General features: G+C 41.1%; 1 protein-coding gene across 6 annotated transcripts; it reads right to left on the bottom strand.

Annotated features, from left to right (window-relative positions):
* Positions 1-307: 307 nt before the first annotated feature.
* Positions 308-13,735, bottom strand: tnnt3a (troponin T type 3a (skeletal, fast)). 6 transcript variants are annotated; one of them, XM_031878547.1, is made up of 15 exons: positions 13,654-13,735; positions 11,792-11,832; positions 11,600-11,610; positions 10,950-10,958; positions 10,331-10,471; positions 8,682-8,699; positions 7,861-7,879; positions 7,682-7,727; positions 7,471-7,587; positions 6,887-6,964; positions 6,448-6,561; positions 5,514-5,626; positions 5,301-5,391; positions 4,254-4,294; positions 308-675 (listed from the first exon to the last, which is right to left on the bottom strand). In XM_031878547.1, the coding sequence occupies exons 2-15, from the start codon at positions 11,809-11,811 to the stop codon at positions 642-644; spliced, it is 852 nt and encodes a 283-aa protein (XP_031734407.1). In that variant the 5' UTR covers positions 11,812-11,832; positions 13,654-13,735; the 3' UTR covers positions 308-641. The 6 variants fall into 6 exon arrangements, with proteins under 6 accessions (XP_031734407.1, XP_031734409.1, XP_031734408.1 ...); XM_031878549.1 differs by lacking the exon at positions 10,331-10,471; XM_031878548.1 differs by lacking the exon at positions 10,950-10,958.
* Positions 13,736-17,258: the final 3,523 nt, after the last annotated feature.

Genomic DNA, 17,258 nt, shown 5'->3' with positions numbered 1-17,258 from the left:
AATAATGATGAAATCTCATTAATCAGTCCATGAAGTGAGTTTTATGACCAACATCTGATGAATCTGTCTCTGTAGAGTTTCTTTCTTTTAAAATATATATCTTTTGCAGCATTTGTACGTTTTAATACTAAAAACAATAATATAAAACCCTAAAAACATTATTCTTTACTTCTACTGCTAAGAGCATTTGGGTAAAATAAAGACGTTTGAGACTTTGCGCTAGTTATTTAAATGCAGAGCCTCCAGAAATCCTGCTGACGAAGTTCGATTCAACTCTGCAGTCAGAAAACAGTGTTGAACAAACGACTGTCTGAAAAATACTGAACTTTATTGATTTCTGAATGACAACAGCTCTACAGACATGGCTTGAAGTGTCACACTTTATTTACAAAAATTCTGAGAACCAAACAGCTGAGGGCGAGGAAGCGTGATGGCGAATCAAGTTTTTCTTTTTTTTGTTTTAATTCCTATTGAACAGCAGCTAAAGGCTCCTGGTTGCATGTGTCAGGACGTGGGTTGAAGTCCACCTCAGCGTGACTGGCTTCTTCTTCTTCTTCTGAGCTACGATCTTCGTCGCCGCCGTGTGCGTTGTTTCATCAGGCGTGTGTCCGACACGATCGCAGTTGCCTTTCTGAGACGGTCTACTTTCTGCGGCGGGCGGCTCCCTTCTTGCTGCTGTAATACGAAAAAAAACAGGAAAATGTCAGAAATCTGGCGTGCGTTTAACAAATTTGTAAAACATCTCAAGGTCTAAAGTGCGGATCAGGAAACAGATAAACTATGTCCGACACTGCTAACGAATGCTAACGGGATGCTAACGGACACAGAAAGCAGCTACAACGCTCGCTCTCCCTCTTGTTCACATACAGTATATTCCGTCAGCTCGATATGATGAGTTTTAATTCTTCAGTTTTCTGTCTTGTTTGCATGTAACAGGTTTTGTTTGTATATTTATCCGATCGTGGGTAGCTAACGTAGCTAATGACTCCTTCCCGTGCGGTTAACATTTACCTGCTACAGTCAATTTAAAAAGTAAATGAACGAGGAAAGTACGTTTCACTTAATGGAACAAAATACAGTTTGCCAGGTGCTCCCGTGTTTTAAACTGCTATTATTAAAAAATAAACTGTCTAGATCACGAAATAGTACTATTTTAGTACTCAAGGACTAAAACGATGTCATTTTTACATGCGTGCCTTTTTCCAAAATGACTTTAAAACCACATGCAAAATGGCAAAGAAATGGCAACATTTCCAGTCTACGACAGTACAGTCAGACGTCTCTGTGGTGACGTCTCTGTGGTTCAGGCAGAAAAAAAATAAACAAACTCGTGCAACACTTACCTGCACATTCAATGCATCATGACCGAGTCCCACAGTCCAACACTAACTTACTGTGATTACCTTTACAGTTACTGTCGTAATGTCTCTCACACACATAGAAGTAAAGGCGTCAGTATGAAGAGGAGCGCCCTGACATTTACACTGAAAAAAGGATGCACCATTTTGGGTCATAATTGCACTTAAAAACGATTTATTTTGTCATTGTTTGATTTATTTTTCAGTCTCAAAGAGTTTCCACTATCTACATTTTATTGACCAATATTTGTTGAGAGGTTTATCCATAATGTTTCAGAGAATGCCAGGGAACACTCCCCACATAACCGACACTGGATGATACCAGGATGTTAACAGTTACCAATGGAAACAAAAGATATATGACACCTAATATGTTTAGGACATTACGTATCTCAGGAAAAGAAAATGTAAAAATATGCACACAGATTGCTAAATCAAGCTAACCAATTAATAATATATATATATATATATATATATATATATATATATATTAATCTTCAGTCGATTTAGCAAACCATTTGCATGAAATTCCACAATTTGTCTTTTCTACAACATGAACTCAACAGTGTCTCCCTGAAGACGTACAAACAAGATTAGCATTTTAGTCAACAAATGTTTAATTTCAGGAGAGTAAAATCAAACTGAGGTCAACATTATGAAACCCTACTATTAGTTTTAAACAATTCAGTTCAGTTATACTTTCTAAGTTTTCTACATTAGCTAGTTAGCCTAGCTGACTTTCCATTATCAAGCTAGCCATACTAGCCTTCAGCTATATTAGCTGGTCAGCTAGCCTGCTGAATGTTCAAAATGGCAAAAGTAAAATGTTTATTTTTAACTTTTAACATACGTTTTCTACGTTAGCTAGTTAGCGTACTTGGCCATATTAGGCTTCCGCTATATAAGTTGGTGAGCTAGACTTCTACAATTTTGAAATGACATAAGTAACATGTTTGTTTTACCTTTTGACTTTTAGAAATCCTTTAATAAACTGTAACAATTCAGTTTATTTATGCTAGATTTTATACGTTAGCTAGTAAGTAATTATCAATCATATATTATATATTAGTCGGCTATATTAGCTGATCAGCTAGCCTGCTAAACTATTAAACTGCAGCTTATTAGCCTGTTAATTTAATGACTTAATATTCAACGTGCTGCAGAAATATAATATTCCTAAATAGCTAACGTCATCACAGTAGTGGAGACAAGCGTGACATGACAACATGACCTCTGAGTTCAGATTTTGGGCTATCATGTTGAAACTTAACTGAACAAAACAGTTTTATAGACTGAAGCTACAAATCTTCTCGAACATGCAAACATCTGCCTTTCCAATATCCAGTTTAAACATCAGATAAAACACATAAACAGTGTCTAATAAGGGAATGTTTCTGCCATAAACTGCCATGAAAGGTCATGACACTTATGTCCGGCTAAGGGAAGGTTCACGCAGACAGGTGGGAGGTAAGTTTTTGAGGATTAGCCCACCGGGTGTCAGGAAAATCCGGCAATGCCGGTACTTACTGCTTCTGTAACTCATCAATGCGGTTCCTGTATGAGAGCACCTGAAAAACGACACAGCAGCAGCTTTAACGCATTTACCTCCAAGGAAAAGGACTTCCCTCTGCTCTCCTCCAACCGGCACCATGGGCTGAAGCATCATGGGAAACCAAGATGGGGGCCAATGCATGTGATCAGTGTTTCCTTTGTGTTCACGTTTATGTGATTTGTAATTGTAGAATGTCCCGAAAGAGCACTGAATGCTATCAATGCTCAAATCTGGGACTTACATAACTTCCTGATCAAACTATTGTCGATTATAAACCGTCTGATCATTGTTGCATTGAAACGCCCGTCGTGGTTTCCCCGACAAAAAGAAGAAATGTGGACATTTCAGAGAGACTCGGCTTCAGCTCGGCTCTGAAACCTCTGAAAGTCCAACTTACCTGTTGGACCGCTCGCTCACACACCTGAACCCAAAGCTCTGTGATGCTAAACATCCAGACCAGGGCAGAATGTGGACGAGCTCAATACCATATTTACGCCCACTTTAGATCATTAATCTGCTTTTAACTGAAGAGTTTGATTCCAAATTGACATTGATAATTAAATGACAGTAAAGAAAATACATATAAATAGACCTTTGGAAAGGATGGAAGGTAACTTAACTGTTTCATAGAACAATTTCCTTCATAGTCTTTACATTCATTCAATTCAAGTTTGTGTAAATTAGGTACGGAAGCTCAGATGTGTCCTCAATTCTCAATTTTTTGTCTCATAAAAATATCTTTTACATTATAGGGAGAAGAACGTCTTCATATCTAATTTTGACAACAAATTCCTGTAGTTACATAAAAGATAAATGCCCTCCTATTAATGCGAGAATTTATATGGAAAGTTAATCAACTTTTTGAAATGCCGCAAATAAGAAATGCAAATTAGACGCGTTTCAATCAACTGGTTTGGAGCGAATACACTCGCATGTAGCTTTTCTAATGCAATACTTCTAAAATACGCATTAAAATATGTGAATCTAAGCAAAGAGTTTCCTTACGTTTTAACTAAAGTACTTTTTTTTGTTAAGCATTAAGAACATTTGGAGACTGACTCATGGGTGGTTTTGTTTACTTAAAGCAAAGTGAAACTAAAGTTTTGATGCTTTCTTTAAAATAAACAAGATAAAGGGAATTTAACCGTCTGATTATCTTTTTCCATAGCGGATGTTCAGGTTTTGGAAAACAAACTCTTCAGTTCCCTCTATCAGTCTTTTTTCCCTCCTGGTGGTATGTCGTGTCCTCTCTCGGCCAGCGGGGGGCGCTGTGGTTCTTCATGACCCTTCATGCTAACATGCAGCGAGCCTTTAAAACCTCCCTGCTGCTCAGCTCTACTTACAATTTACTGAGCTCCTCCACTCTCTTACGCAGGGTTGTAACCTGCAGGGAATCAAAGGGCATATCGAGGGTTCAAACCCGGAGGTTTCGCTCGGCTGGATGCTCACCGTCATCATCAACAACAACAACAACAACAACAACAACAACAACAACAACAACAACAAAGAGCTGCTACAGTCTGAGCAAAGTGTGGATTCGTGGGTTTTAAATGTGTAGATCAGAGTACATACCGAGGACAAATCTGGGGAGGAATATGTTGATTAAGTGCATTGAAGGCTGAGTAATGATACGATACCTGACAAAGCAAAACTTTTCTTCCATATTTTAGAAGATATATACCTTTTTGTTTTAGCAAAAGAAGCCAAAGGTTTCAAATACTCAACTTAATTAACCGCTACAACTCTCAACCACAAGAACAACAACTATAAATAAGGAATCTAAATATCCAGTCTAGCAAGTCAATACAAAATGACAAAAAGGACATTTTTAAAGTAAATAATTTTAATTGTACGTTCTTTAGCGCCGTTTTAAAATAGTTCCTTTAAGAAAATGGAAGATTGCTGTAGTAACATAGACTGCATTCAACAATTACCTGCAATAAAGATATTCTTAAGAAAGTAAAGATATTAAAGTATCGAAACTTAAATTGTAATGTATCATTTGCAGGATGAACTCTTTAATAAGCTCCCGTCTTCACGTTATAACGATACTTTTTGTGTCACTAAGTATCTGTAACGGGGAAGTTAAAAGTAAAAGACAAAAAAAACTGCCTTTTAGCAATGTTGATATTAAAAGAGTTTCTCAACCTCTTCCAACCAATAATTCTGCTTTTAGCCCCAATAATTGATTTTGTTTTTCATATTGTAGATTTTAACAACAAATATGTTAAATAAATTAAATAAAACAAACAATTTATGACGCATTGAAACGTCCCCCTTGTTCCCATCCAGTGACCCATAGAGGGACCTTGACATCAGGTTGAGAAGCTCCAGCACGAACAATAAACGTATTAAATATTATTACCCCAGCAGGGGGGGGGGGGTCTCACCTCGTATTTCTGCCTCTTCAGTCTTTCCATGTGGTCGAACTTCTCAGACTCCAGCTGGGTCATCCATTCGTGCAGTTCGGTGATCTTATCCCTGCAGGAAACACAAGAACACACGCACGGAAGATGAATAAAAATAACTCTTTTAAGTGCAGAGAGTTTGTTTCATCGCCCTGTGATGCTCTGAAAACGTGAATACTGAGTTTTGAGTCGTACTTCAGCTTGTCTTCGTTCAGGTGGTCGATGTTGAGCTGCTTGCGTCTGGAGGCCAGGATCTTCTTCTTCTTCTCTCTCTCAGTCTCTTTCTTTCCTCCTCTCTTCTGGTCAGCCTGTTCAGGTTGTTCACAGGTTAACAGCAGTACTTTCATCTCTAAGGAAAAGCACTGAATCTAACTCAGTACTTTATACTTCACTACATTCATTTGACACTTTTAGTTACTTTTTACATATATGCAGTATTTGTAGTATACAAAGTATCTCAAATTGGCTCCACATTGACGAACTACTACATGATAAAAGCTGAAGAGTAATGTCTACATAATAAATTAGCTTTTTCGGCACAATGAGTACTTTCACTTTTAATACTTAACGTACATTTAGTTGATAATACTTCAATTCAGGACTTTTGCTTGCAATGGAGTATTCAAAGATGGAATTCCTACTTATTGAAATAAGTATGTAAGTATTATGAGTGTATTTAAAGTAAAACTACTGATTATACATTGTCATTTTTACAAGTTATACTATTGTAAATATGCAGCTGACTGAGATTAAGCTAGTTTTATCTGTGAGTATAGCTTTTCAACATCCTAATCTGAAAAGGAACTAAAGCTGTCAGATAAAAGCAGTAAAAAGTACAATATTTACCTCTGAAATAGTGGAATCAAAGTGTAAAGTAACATAAGTACGGAAGCCCTAAAGGGACATGATTCAACTCGAGGAAACAAGCTTTGTTAGATAGCAAAGATGACCATATAACAATAACATAATGGCAAATTAAAACCTTTAAAAAAAAAAATCATTTTTAAATCATTGAACCATTTCGAGCTTCCGTACCTAAGATCAAGATACTCGAGGACCTTAGTGACTGTGCACCACTGCTATGCAGATAAGCTACTTGTACTAGCAGGCGGTACTACTGTGTACTGACTTTCTGCAGGTGGCTGCTGTAGTTGGAGCCCAAGCTGGACAGAGCCGACTTCTTCTTTGCGTCTTCATCTGACTTCTTCTGCAGGTCTTTCTCCTCCCTGATCCGCCTCTCCTCCTGGTTCACACCAAAGAAGAAAAGAAAAATGAAAACGAGTCAGAGTGAGACCTCCGAGTCCGACTCCACCGTTCACTCAGCCTCCATGAGACCACGAATATTATTATTTAAACATTATTTAGACCCTTGAAGCCCCCTCTGCTTATCAAAGAAACGTGAAGTAGACAGACATTTATTTAAACTATCCAGTGGGTGTGTTACTATTATTTTAGTTATACATGTGCAAATAACATTTTTGATGACCTCAGAACAGACAGATCCCGGCCCCCCCCCCTGAGGGTTTAAGGGCTTAAGGGTTGAAGAAGAAGAAGATAAAACCACGAACCTCACGTTTGGCCTGGCGCTCCTTGTCCTTCTCAGACCGGACTCTCTGCTGCTCGGCTCTCTCAGCACGACGCTTCTCCTGCAAACAACATATGTAAATATTGTTTAATTTAGTTCTATTGTTTGCAGGTAAAACATCACGGCACTCGCCCTAAAATAAGGACGTTTCTGTTACATTATTCAAGTTACAGAAGTGAATTAAAATGAGTCAACGGTAACTCTTGTTTTTCACATGGGACACTGTCCCATGTGAAAAACCCATGTCGTGGTTTCCTGTTCAGGGACCCAAATTGTCAGTTTTTGCGTCCCGAAAGTTAATTTAAGGCAACAAAACCACTTTGTTAGCTCAAGGAAAAAACATAATGGTTGGCCTTAAAATAACCAACAGTTCGGTTTAGTCAACAGAACCGTGCACATGAAACTAATAGACTGTTTTTGTGACTATTTCACCAGCTGCCATGATGCTGGGCTGAAATACGATCCCCTCCAAACATGACTGACCATTGTTTTGTATGAGGACGTCATTGTCAGGAGAGCAGACTTCATCATTAGTGGGGTTTAAAAAGGCTCTTGCTGAACACTCACAATCCTGTCCTTGAGGCCGATCAGCTCCTCCTCCTCCTTCTTCCTGCCCTCGAAGTGAGCATCGATCAGACCCTGCAGCTCCATCAGATCCTTGTTCTGACGTTTCTTCTGGATGTCCTGCAGGTCAGAAGTGCAGAAAACAAACCTTCAGCCAAAAACACGTCAAACGTCGGACAGAAACACTTCAATCCGTCAATTCAGGTCCACTTACATCAAAGTCCACTTTCTCACCATCGGGGATTTTAGGAGCGCTGGGCCTAAAGGAGGCAGAGTTCTCACCTTGAGTGCACTGATTTTAATATTGTTTTATTGCTTCTTTTTTTTCAGCCAAACGTCTCGGGTGGAAATGACTGCAGAAATCATGTTGAAGTGCACGAGAAGGAAACTTACTTGAACTTTGGCTTCTCCTCTGCAGGGTTAGGAAACGAAGAGGGGACAAGTACATGTCATGGGGTTAGAAACAAAGCCGATTATTTCACTTTCTCTCAGCAGTACATGGATTAAACTGCATGTTTAAAAAGAATTAAGATTAAAAAACAGCCTCAGTGTTTAAATTAGGGTTAGAACAACAGGTGAACACTGTAAGAGGAGCAAACAATTAACAGAAGGTTTGTGGATATCAAAGAAGCATGTTGCTGTGAGTGACGTTACAGAAACACAACGTGGAATTATTACAAAAAAAGAGCATCACTTGTCTTTAAAAAAAAAGAGCCTCAGTTGTCTAAATAAACTGTGACATTTATGTACCGTACGATATGTGTCATGTTTTTATTTGGCTTGACCCCAAAACCATTTTACACAAGCAACACAAAGTCCCCCCCTCCCCTCCGGTTCATTCTCGTCTCTACACCCAGATTCTGGCGCTCCATGCCATGCAGAAGACGAGTGGCATAGCAAAGAGTTTAACGCTGGGGTCGCTGCGCAGTAAAGCACGTGTTAGCATCTCGTATTCTTTCACCCTTTTTCTCCACTAGCAGCTTTAATCTGAAAACTTGTTCCATAAGGTTTTTAAAATTGTGTTTTTAGTTTTTTTTGTTCAGAATTTCAAACTCTCAGTGCCAATTGGGCAGCGCTCCTGGATTTTTTGACAGACATTTTTGTGAACAGCAGGCGTTCCCCCGAGGTACAGACGTCAGACACCGTGGTCCTCCCAAAACCAGAATGAATGATTACAGATTCGTCAGAATTTTAGTTTTTCCAAATCAACATACCTTCCTCTTCCAAGGTCTCTGCATGCAGCAATCATCCAAAACGAAAGAGCAGAATAGACAAAACGCATTAACAAGAGCCCTGAGAGCAGCACATCAGTTTAACAGAGGAACTACAAAATGAAACAACTGTAAATTCTCAAATAATAACCGATATTAAGAGGTCAGCACGAACAGATAAAGGCTTTTAAAGCTTTGGAAGTTGCTTATAATTTAACGGTAGTTTAACAGAGATTAGAAATAAAAACTGGAAGCAACTGGGAAATATAGGGAAGCTAAAAGGTGTAAAAATATATGTATAAAATATAGAAGTTTTTAAGTAAAAGCCTGTAATATAAGACTGATAAAGGTCAGTTTTAGGTAAATAAAAGGCCAATATTTGAGAATTTACCAAAGAAATATTAAAAATATTATTTTGAAGCCACAGTTTCACCTTCAAACAGCTCAACAAGTAGGATTCCTTTAACAATCACCTGAATTCACGTGCAACTTCAGAAATGTCAAACTAAAGCTGGAAAGTCAGGGTAGACATGTAGGATGCAGTGACAGTTTTGAACATGGCAGCAAATTACACCTTATAGGTGTCAAGAGTTTGGCATTAAACCAAACATTTTGTGGCATTAAATCAAACACGTTTTCTTTTTCAATGCAATTTTTCAACAAAACAACACCGACTTTCCCCCAGCATGTGAGCTTAATATCAGATGGTGCGACAGTGGAAAATTTATAAAAGAATGAAATCTGAGACACCATCTCAAGAGAAGCTGCTCAAGACAACGTGTGTCTTTAATCTGATGTTAAACTTCGTTAGAAGTCAAATAATGAGAAAGCAACCATGTACGCTAAATAAAAGTACTTAGAGTACATGTGGAACAGTAGTAGAAGTGGGATTATACTGATACAAGAGGCCAACATTAGTCCTTTTTAAGAATTTAAACCCTCAAATATTCTCTGTGTTTGCAGTCGATATCTTTGTCCACTACGAATGCCAACATGTTAGCATGCGGTATGCTAGGCTAAGTTGTTAATTTACTAGCAGCCTGGATTTCTTTTGATATATTTACAGGACTCGTAAAACAGGACATAAGCTAATAGTTTAAAAGCTAACAGAACAAAAACTAATTGAACAAAAGCTAATGGAAAATAAGCTAACGGAACAAAAGCTAATAGTTTAAAAGCTAACGGGAAAAAGCCTAATGGAACAATAGCTAATTGGACAAAAGCTAGTGGAATAAGAGCTAGCGGGACAAAAGCTAAAGGTACATACGCTAACGTATATAGTGGTGCAGGACTTTGGCTCTTTATATCAGCCTAAAACATGAACTTTAGTGCAAAAAATATGGACTTTCAAATATTAGTCATAGAGTAACTGTAAAATGCTTTGGGTATGATCATCTCAATACATGTTTGTATCGATATAAGACGTATTCACATTACAAATCCTGCCCCTATTTGAGCATTGCCTAAACGGGGCGTCTTTGAATTTGTCAAGAGATGAAAGGAAGGTAGAGTTAGCATTAGCAGACATGATGAGCATGTGTGCGGTGTCAGGATTAGTGGGGTCTGTCTGGCTGGCTGCAGCCTTCGGAGCACACCTGTCGCCTGGGAAAGGATGATAGAATACCCCCTTCCCCCCTTTCCATACCACATACCTTCATACTCAGGCTCTGGTTCTGGTTCTGGCTCTGGTTCTACCACTGGTTCTGGCTCTGGCTCTGGTTCTGGCTCTGGCTCTGGCTCAGGGGCCGCCTCAGGAGCCACCTCTACTTCCTCTACTACCTCCTCTTGTACAGCTACACAACATGCAGCGAGTCACCAGGGGAGAGGAAGGGCGGTGAGATGGTTAATGGAAGCAAGTGGAGAAAAGGGGGAAACAGGGAGAGAGGTGGTTCGGGAGGGGGGGGGGGGGGGTGAGTAGATGAAAAAGAGGTTCATGGAGTGGCAGTTTGGGGGGGAAACTGCCACCGGATGGCGCTAAAGCATGTGAGACAGCAAGCAGTTACAGGAGGGAAAAGGTCAGTCATTGATGGATGAGATGGGACTGATTCCTGAAGACAAGTCGGCGTGGTTGAAGACAAAAAAAGAGACAAAATCTACCCTGATGGAAACGACTTCCCTGCGTCCTTTTAAAAATGTATCTCAGTTAGTGTTAACCAGCATGCCACATTAAGGTTCATGTGGGAAGTAGGCTACGAAAAAAAAAACACGTTTTTACGGAACAAAAAACCGACCGACAAATTAGTATCAGTGACATTAGATTTTACGTCTTACCATCGTATTCTTCACGTCCGTCCGAGAAAGAAAGGAGCAGAAGAACATTCATCAAAAGATCCCAGGTTTGTACCCGTTTTTGACAGAATATAGATTCAAAAATGTGGGTACACTGGGGATCCATGCTAAGCAAACACAACACCGTCCTCCTGGGCTGATCAGAGCGGACAGACGGGACCTCAAAAGTGTCTTTTTAATGTCTTTGTCACCAGTGTCCCTTTCAGTCTGAGATGCTGGTCAGCTCAGGAGGACTGTGCTGTTGCAGGATTGTCATGCAGAGCTGCAGGACTTGTTGTCCAAACAGGGCAGTGCAGTTTTATTTATTATTTCATTTAAATTTAGACACTGTCCTGATGGCCAGCATTGGTGCCTGCAACCATGCAACAGCGGGGGACGATACTATATCTCAGCAGATTTGCTTTAAAAAAAGGAGAGAGCATTATTGCACAACTTGAATCTGGAGGGAGTCAAGCCAAACCTGTGAACATACGGATTTGTCCAGTGCAAATACTTCTCTACAGGGAATGTAAAATCAGTTATGCACAGATTCATTTAGCATGGAACTCCGGACTGTACCTGAAAAGCTAATTTGTGGGGGATTTTATTTATCTATTTATTTTTAAAACAGAGGGAATGATGGTGCGACTTACCCTCGACCTCACTGCAAGAAAGAGGGGCAAAGAAATTCTGATTAATATTCAAAACAATAGAAAGTTCATGCTTGAGAATGTGCACAGTAGTTTGACTCAAGGTCCCCAGAGCTTTGAAATATATCTCTGTGGGCCTTGAGTTGACAAAGCGAGGAGGTGAAGATGTGTGGAGGTAAATGTGAAAGGACTTACACTTCCTCAGTGTCAGACATGGTGACAGTGGACTTTGCAACCTGGAGGCAAAAAAAGAAGAGAAGAGAAGGAGACTCAAAGTCTGTCTGCAAGGAGCGAGCGAGCAGCCCTGCTGTTTATTTATAGCTCGGGATTAAGTTGCAGATGTCTTAAATATCTGCTGCCGACCCCCCCACCCTGCCGCCCTCACATGCTTTAACCCCCTACCACAAAAAATAAGATCTGTATTAAATCCCGACATGTTTTTCATTGTCATCATTTGGAGGATGTTGTATTTGGAAAAACATTTCCAAATTTGTCAAATCCCCAAAAATCGGTTTATTATTAGCAGTAAAACTTTAGGCTGAAATTCGATCCTCAGTCATGAATCTGCTTCTTTGACGATAAGTGAGAAGGGAGCCAAACTTAGATTTATGCCAACGGTCCGTTTACAACTGCTGATGGAGGAGTTTAATGTTAAAATGGGGGGGGGGGGGTAAACGTTGGCATCCCATCACTCTGCATCGAAGGTGTTACAGACTTTTTTATCTTTAGAATCGCTCTTCTGGCAAATTCTGATCCCGTCTGTCACTCTCAGCTGTTACAGTCCAGACTGGATCTGACCAATGATAAACACACACGACCCCAATGTCTCCGTAATTTAATCAATCGAGCGATTAGATGTCAGATTAGTCGCCCCTTTAGTCAAATTAGCGTGAGGCCACCATAAATGCCGTCCCAACATCGCAACTATTTCCAACTGACAGCTGCGCAGTTTCCCAGATCCGGTTTCAGAGGGGGGGAACCTGAAAGATTGGGTTCCTTCCCCTGGACCCCTCTACCCATAATTCCACCTTCATCTCCTTATCTGGCCTTCTCGCGCTCACATGGTTCCTTCAATCATCTTCCCACCGCGGCTCCCTGCTGACTGAGGCCACTTTTGCTCGGGAATTAAAATAAACCCTGAAAGGCCACCGTGAAGGTTAAAGGGCTAATGCTAAAGGCTTCCTCCTATTTGCTCTTTGGAACTCGTAAATTCCAAATTTGTCTTTACACCATGGTGTAATATTGGAAGTCGGGGAGGGTAAAAAGGTTTTTTGGCTCCTGTTCAAGATGTTAAAGTGTTTATCCTCAGGCTACGTGCGGCCTAAATGTACGCATGCCACGCCCAATTTACAGCTTCATCAGCGGACATCAGCAACAATATCAAACGTATCAGCCAGCAAAGCAAAACAAAGTGACCCCCCCAGCCTCCTGAATTTAAATGTCAGGAATAACAACACCATTCACCGCCGGATGAAGTTGCATAACTCATTAGTATCGTCTTCTGTCTCCTGAAGCGGAAAGCTGCTTCAAAGGCTTTAAGCCATCTGTAAATCCTTCAGGTATGAACCTCCGCCTGGAGTCGCTGGACTCGGACCAAAACCGCCACGGAAACAACAAAAGCCCAAAAAGAGAACAGCGGAAGTCCATCAAGAATGTCAGAACTTTTTAAACCCGATGATTTTTTTTACATTTTAACGGTAAGTTTAAAAACCCCCCAAAAATTATAAAAAAAATCTCATTTTGGAGATACAAAAATACTACAAGGTGTCAAAAAAAACAGCTTCTCAGGTGCCCTTTTCTGCAATCGAACACCAAATTCGATAAAATTGCCGCCGAGCTCAAACGCAGAAGCATCAAACTCTCTCTGGGCTTCAGAGGGAGGCCTGTTCCCATCTCCCCCCCCCCGACCCTCAGCCTCTTCTAGTCGTGGCATTGATTTTAAGACATGTGGACTCAGCTGTCCTCAGATTGGGTGGACATTTTTCTTGCTGGGGGAACATTGCACTTGAGCTTCCTTCTTCTGCCACACACACTCACTCACTCACTCACTGTCTTACCTCTGAAAAGCTGAATGAAGTGAGCTCCCCGCTGCTGGCCGAGACTGGCTGTAAGGTTCTGCAAACTTACCGCGCTGATTATGTCCTTCTGTTATAGTGACACACGATCCGCTCGGCCTCCCCATTGGCCGGAGAGACGTCCCGGAGGCGAGGCCAGGCAGGGTCTGCGACATTCAGTGCCCCCTCCTCCCACCGCAGGCACTCAATAAGGAGATGGAAGGGTCGAATGCTAAGGTGGGAGGCTCAAGTTTGGAGAAGGTGGGGGGGCAGCCAAGATGCCCCTCTAGGTTGCTATTCTGGGGCGGCTGCATTTTAAGGCAAGCAAAATTCAAGTGGGGACCGAGAGCACGACGTCAGGGGAGCGAGGCAGGTGGTGATCCTGAACCTCTTGAAGAACTCTGGGACGCATGCACATAATGTACAGTCAGAGGAGGTGAGAAGCGGAAGAATTTGTCGATCCAAGCTGCAAAAACATCACGTTGATCCCTCTGATCCACTTGTTTTCTTTGACACTCTCGTCCCCCAAGAAATCACTGGATCTACTTCAGACTGTTTTACTCCATCTAGGTCTTCAAACAACAAGCAAAAACATTAAACAACAACTGAGAACGGTTCACACGCCTGCTATCAGCCTCACTTTTTATGACATACGCTCCAATGCGATGAGATCAAACTTTTAATTAATAATAAATTTGTGCTGTACGTGTTTGACAGCTTGACGTTCCACACAGTGTGATCTGTAATAGCAAACATATAAACGTAGTACGTATCTGTGTCCTTTAGTTATTATGTGAGGTATTTGCTAGTGGATGTTTGTAGTTTATGTTTAGGTAGTTTTTGTCCTTACAAATGCCGCATTAAAGATTGTATTTAATTGGAATGAACTCCGGCAGAGGATATTCTTCCAGAAATCAACCCCCTGCCTGATGGAGGACCAGTCTGATCGGTTGCTAATGTCTTTCAGTTTAGCTGCAAGTCTAAACGAGCTGCAGCACGAATCATTCAGCAAACTCCTCGGCTTCATTTACAAGCAGGATCTGTGATTCCAGTGTCGGTCTTGAACCGTCTCAGGGATCCTGAATGAACCCCCGTGATTTTCCTGCAGGGGGTGCTGCAATGACAGAATAACGAGCAGAGAGTCTTGGGGCTCCTCCATGTTGGGAATTTCAAAACACAAATAGACAAAGAACTCCTGTTTGATTGAGCTGTTGCTGATTTACAGTTGACCTGTCTACGCTCAAGAGACAAACCACTGAAACAGTAGTACACTGCACTGCATGCACTCTGCCAGACTGCAGGAGGAAAGGAAACTTAACCTTACACCTCCTCAAACACAATTTGAGCCCCATTAAGGAATGACCTGCTCCAGACCTGCCGATAGAAACCATAAAAAGACTCCTAAAATCCTCTTGAGGACACCTGGAAATCAAACAAGGCCTCATGAAAGCTCTCCTGAACCTCATAAATCATCTAAAATGACTCCAGAAATACTTGTGTATGCAGAGGAGATATTCAATGGCCTCATAAAGGACCATTAGGAAACCCCCGAAGATCCTTGCAACCCCATGAAGGATCCTTAAAACATTCTGTTGGAGTACCTGACCATCTCAAAGACCTCATAACCCCCTACGAGGACCTCCAGAACAAAAGGACTATTCGTCAAAGAATTCAGGTACCACCTCGGTACATCGGTGCAATACTTCTACAAGTTAATCTTTACTACAGTCGTTATAAACATTCAGGTTTACATCAAACTTGACTCTACATTTAACCCATCTGAAACATTTTGGAGCAGTGAGCTGCTATGAAGCTCCCGGGGAGCAGCTTGGGGTTCAGTGTCTTGCTCAATGACACTTCCACATGACACACAATGACAATTCCACATTTTTTATGAATGCAGCAAACGCACCACAGGTCATGTGACAAGAATTAAACAATCAGTGCGACAGGACTTTCTTCCACACTTTTCCAGCCACAACATCCGGTTTAAAGGTCAGCCAAACTAATAAAGCTACTGTGAAGGATTTACGGTGCTGGAAATCCATTTATCTTAGTTTTGACTTTGGTTTAGTCAGTGAGGAACTTCCTCATCATCGTCGCCGCAATCGCAGCATCCAGGCTTTGGTTGCTTAGTACCGGCAGGCATGACTGGAGCGCATACCTCCCAAGCCCCTCGGATAAAAGGATGAAGGCTGGCTGCCATTCGTTTTCAGACGCAATGTGTGAACAGTCCCTAAGGATGCCCTGGAACTCTCTCGTTGACTCCTGGATCCACAACATAACAGCCCCATGATTGTCTTCTGGACCTTGGATCCCTGGGTGTCATTGTCACTCACTTCAAATCGGGATGGGTTCTAGTTGATAGAACTCCCCTGAAACCTCCTTAAAGAAACTGAGAACCTCCGGAAGAACCCATAAAGGGCCCTTGAACGTTATAAAGGGATGGATGGTAGATTTCAACGAGTTCACGTAATCAAGACGATGGTTTGATAACAGAGTTGGTTTTGTGAGGATTAAAATGCTGCCAAAGAAAATGCAAAAACAATTAAATAAATAAAGTAAATTGGCCCAACAGAAATAAAAACTAAGAGGAGAGCCACCGAAGTCTAATAATAAATGATGTGTATTATTATTGTCGTACATGCTTAAAATACATTTATATATAATCTTTCAGGACCTTGAAGGGTCCATCATTTAACACTCGAGACATACAAGTACATTGGTCCACTGCTGGTAATATGTGTATGATTTTACTTCAATAGACTAGCTATTTTTACTATGTGGTATTGTTACAAATTTATGTAAATGCTGATATATTTTAAATGCACAGTATTTAAATCCTCACACAGCCAACTCTGACCTTCCATCCTATAGACATGAACGCACTTAGAGCCGCGTTATTTCTTTAGAATCACATCAGTGATGCCTGACATTCAAATAGGACTCAAATTCTCTTAAAATCCCATCAAGTTCCTCTGAAAAGGACCCTCAGACCTCCCCAAGAATGCCTAGAACCCACTCAAATATTCTTGGTAGTCCTTGAAGAACACCTAACCACCATCATAACCCTAAATCACATCTACTCACTTCTGTGTTTTTTGGACCCATCCAGCTCCCGCCCCCTAAGCCTGGTCTTTTTGGATATTCTAAAGTACGTCACTTGCTCTTACAGTTGCTTAGTCACATGGATGCATTTAATTTGTGTCCACCACCAGTAAGGCTCCTAATTGACTTCCATTGGCATTATTTTCACACACAAAAAAACCCAGACAATTCGTGTCCCTGTGAAAGCAATAGATTGCATTTTGTGACTATATTACAACCTGCTATGATACTGGGCTGCAAGACCCACTATTTCCACAGAATTCAAATCATGTGAAATTCATTTTGTGGAGCCCCCACTGCCGTATCCCCAGTACATCCTCTACGGACCCCCAGGTGGTGCTGGGACCCCTACTTTTAGAACCCTGAGGTGGTGAAACCTAAGGTCCAGTGGCCTGTCCGTGCAGCGTCCTGCCTCGATCTTGCTGTCACTCTGAGCGGCTCACAGGGCTCAGGATTTATTTTTGGACAACCATGGCGTCCGTTCCTTCCATTTGTAGGAG

This window comes from Anarrhichthys ocellatus, unplaced genomic scaffold, assembly GCF_004355925.1.
Source record: "Anarrhichthys ocellatus isolate YVR2014 unplaced genomic scaffold, GSC_Weel_1.0 scaffold186, whole genome shotgun sequence".
Classification (NCBI taxonomy): domain Eukaryota; kingdom Metazoa; phylum Chordata; class Actinopteri; order Perciformes; family Anarhichadidae; genus Anarrhichthys; species Anarrhichthys ocellatus.
The sequence above is the reverse complement of the archived record's forward strand: the minus strand, read 5'-3'. Positions and strand labels throughout refer to the sequence as shown.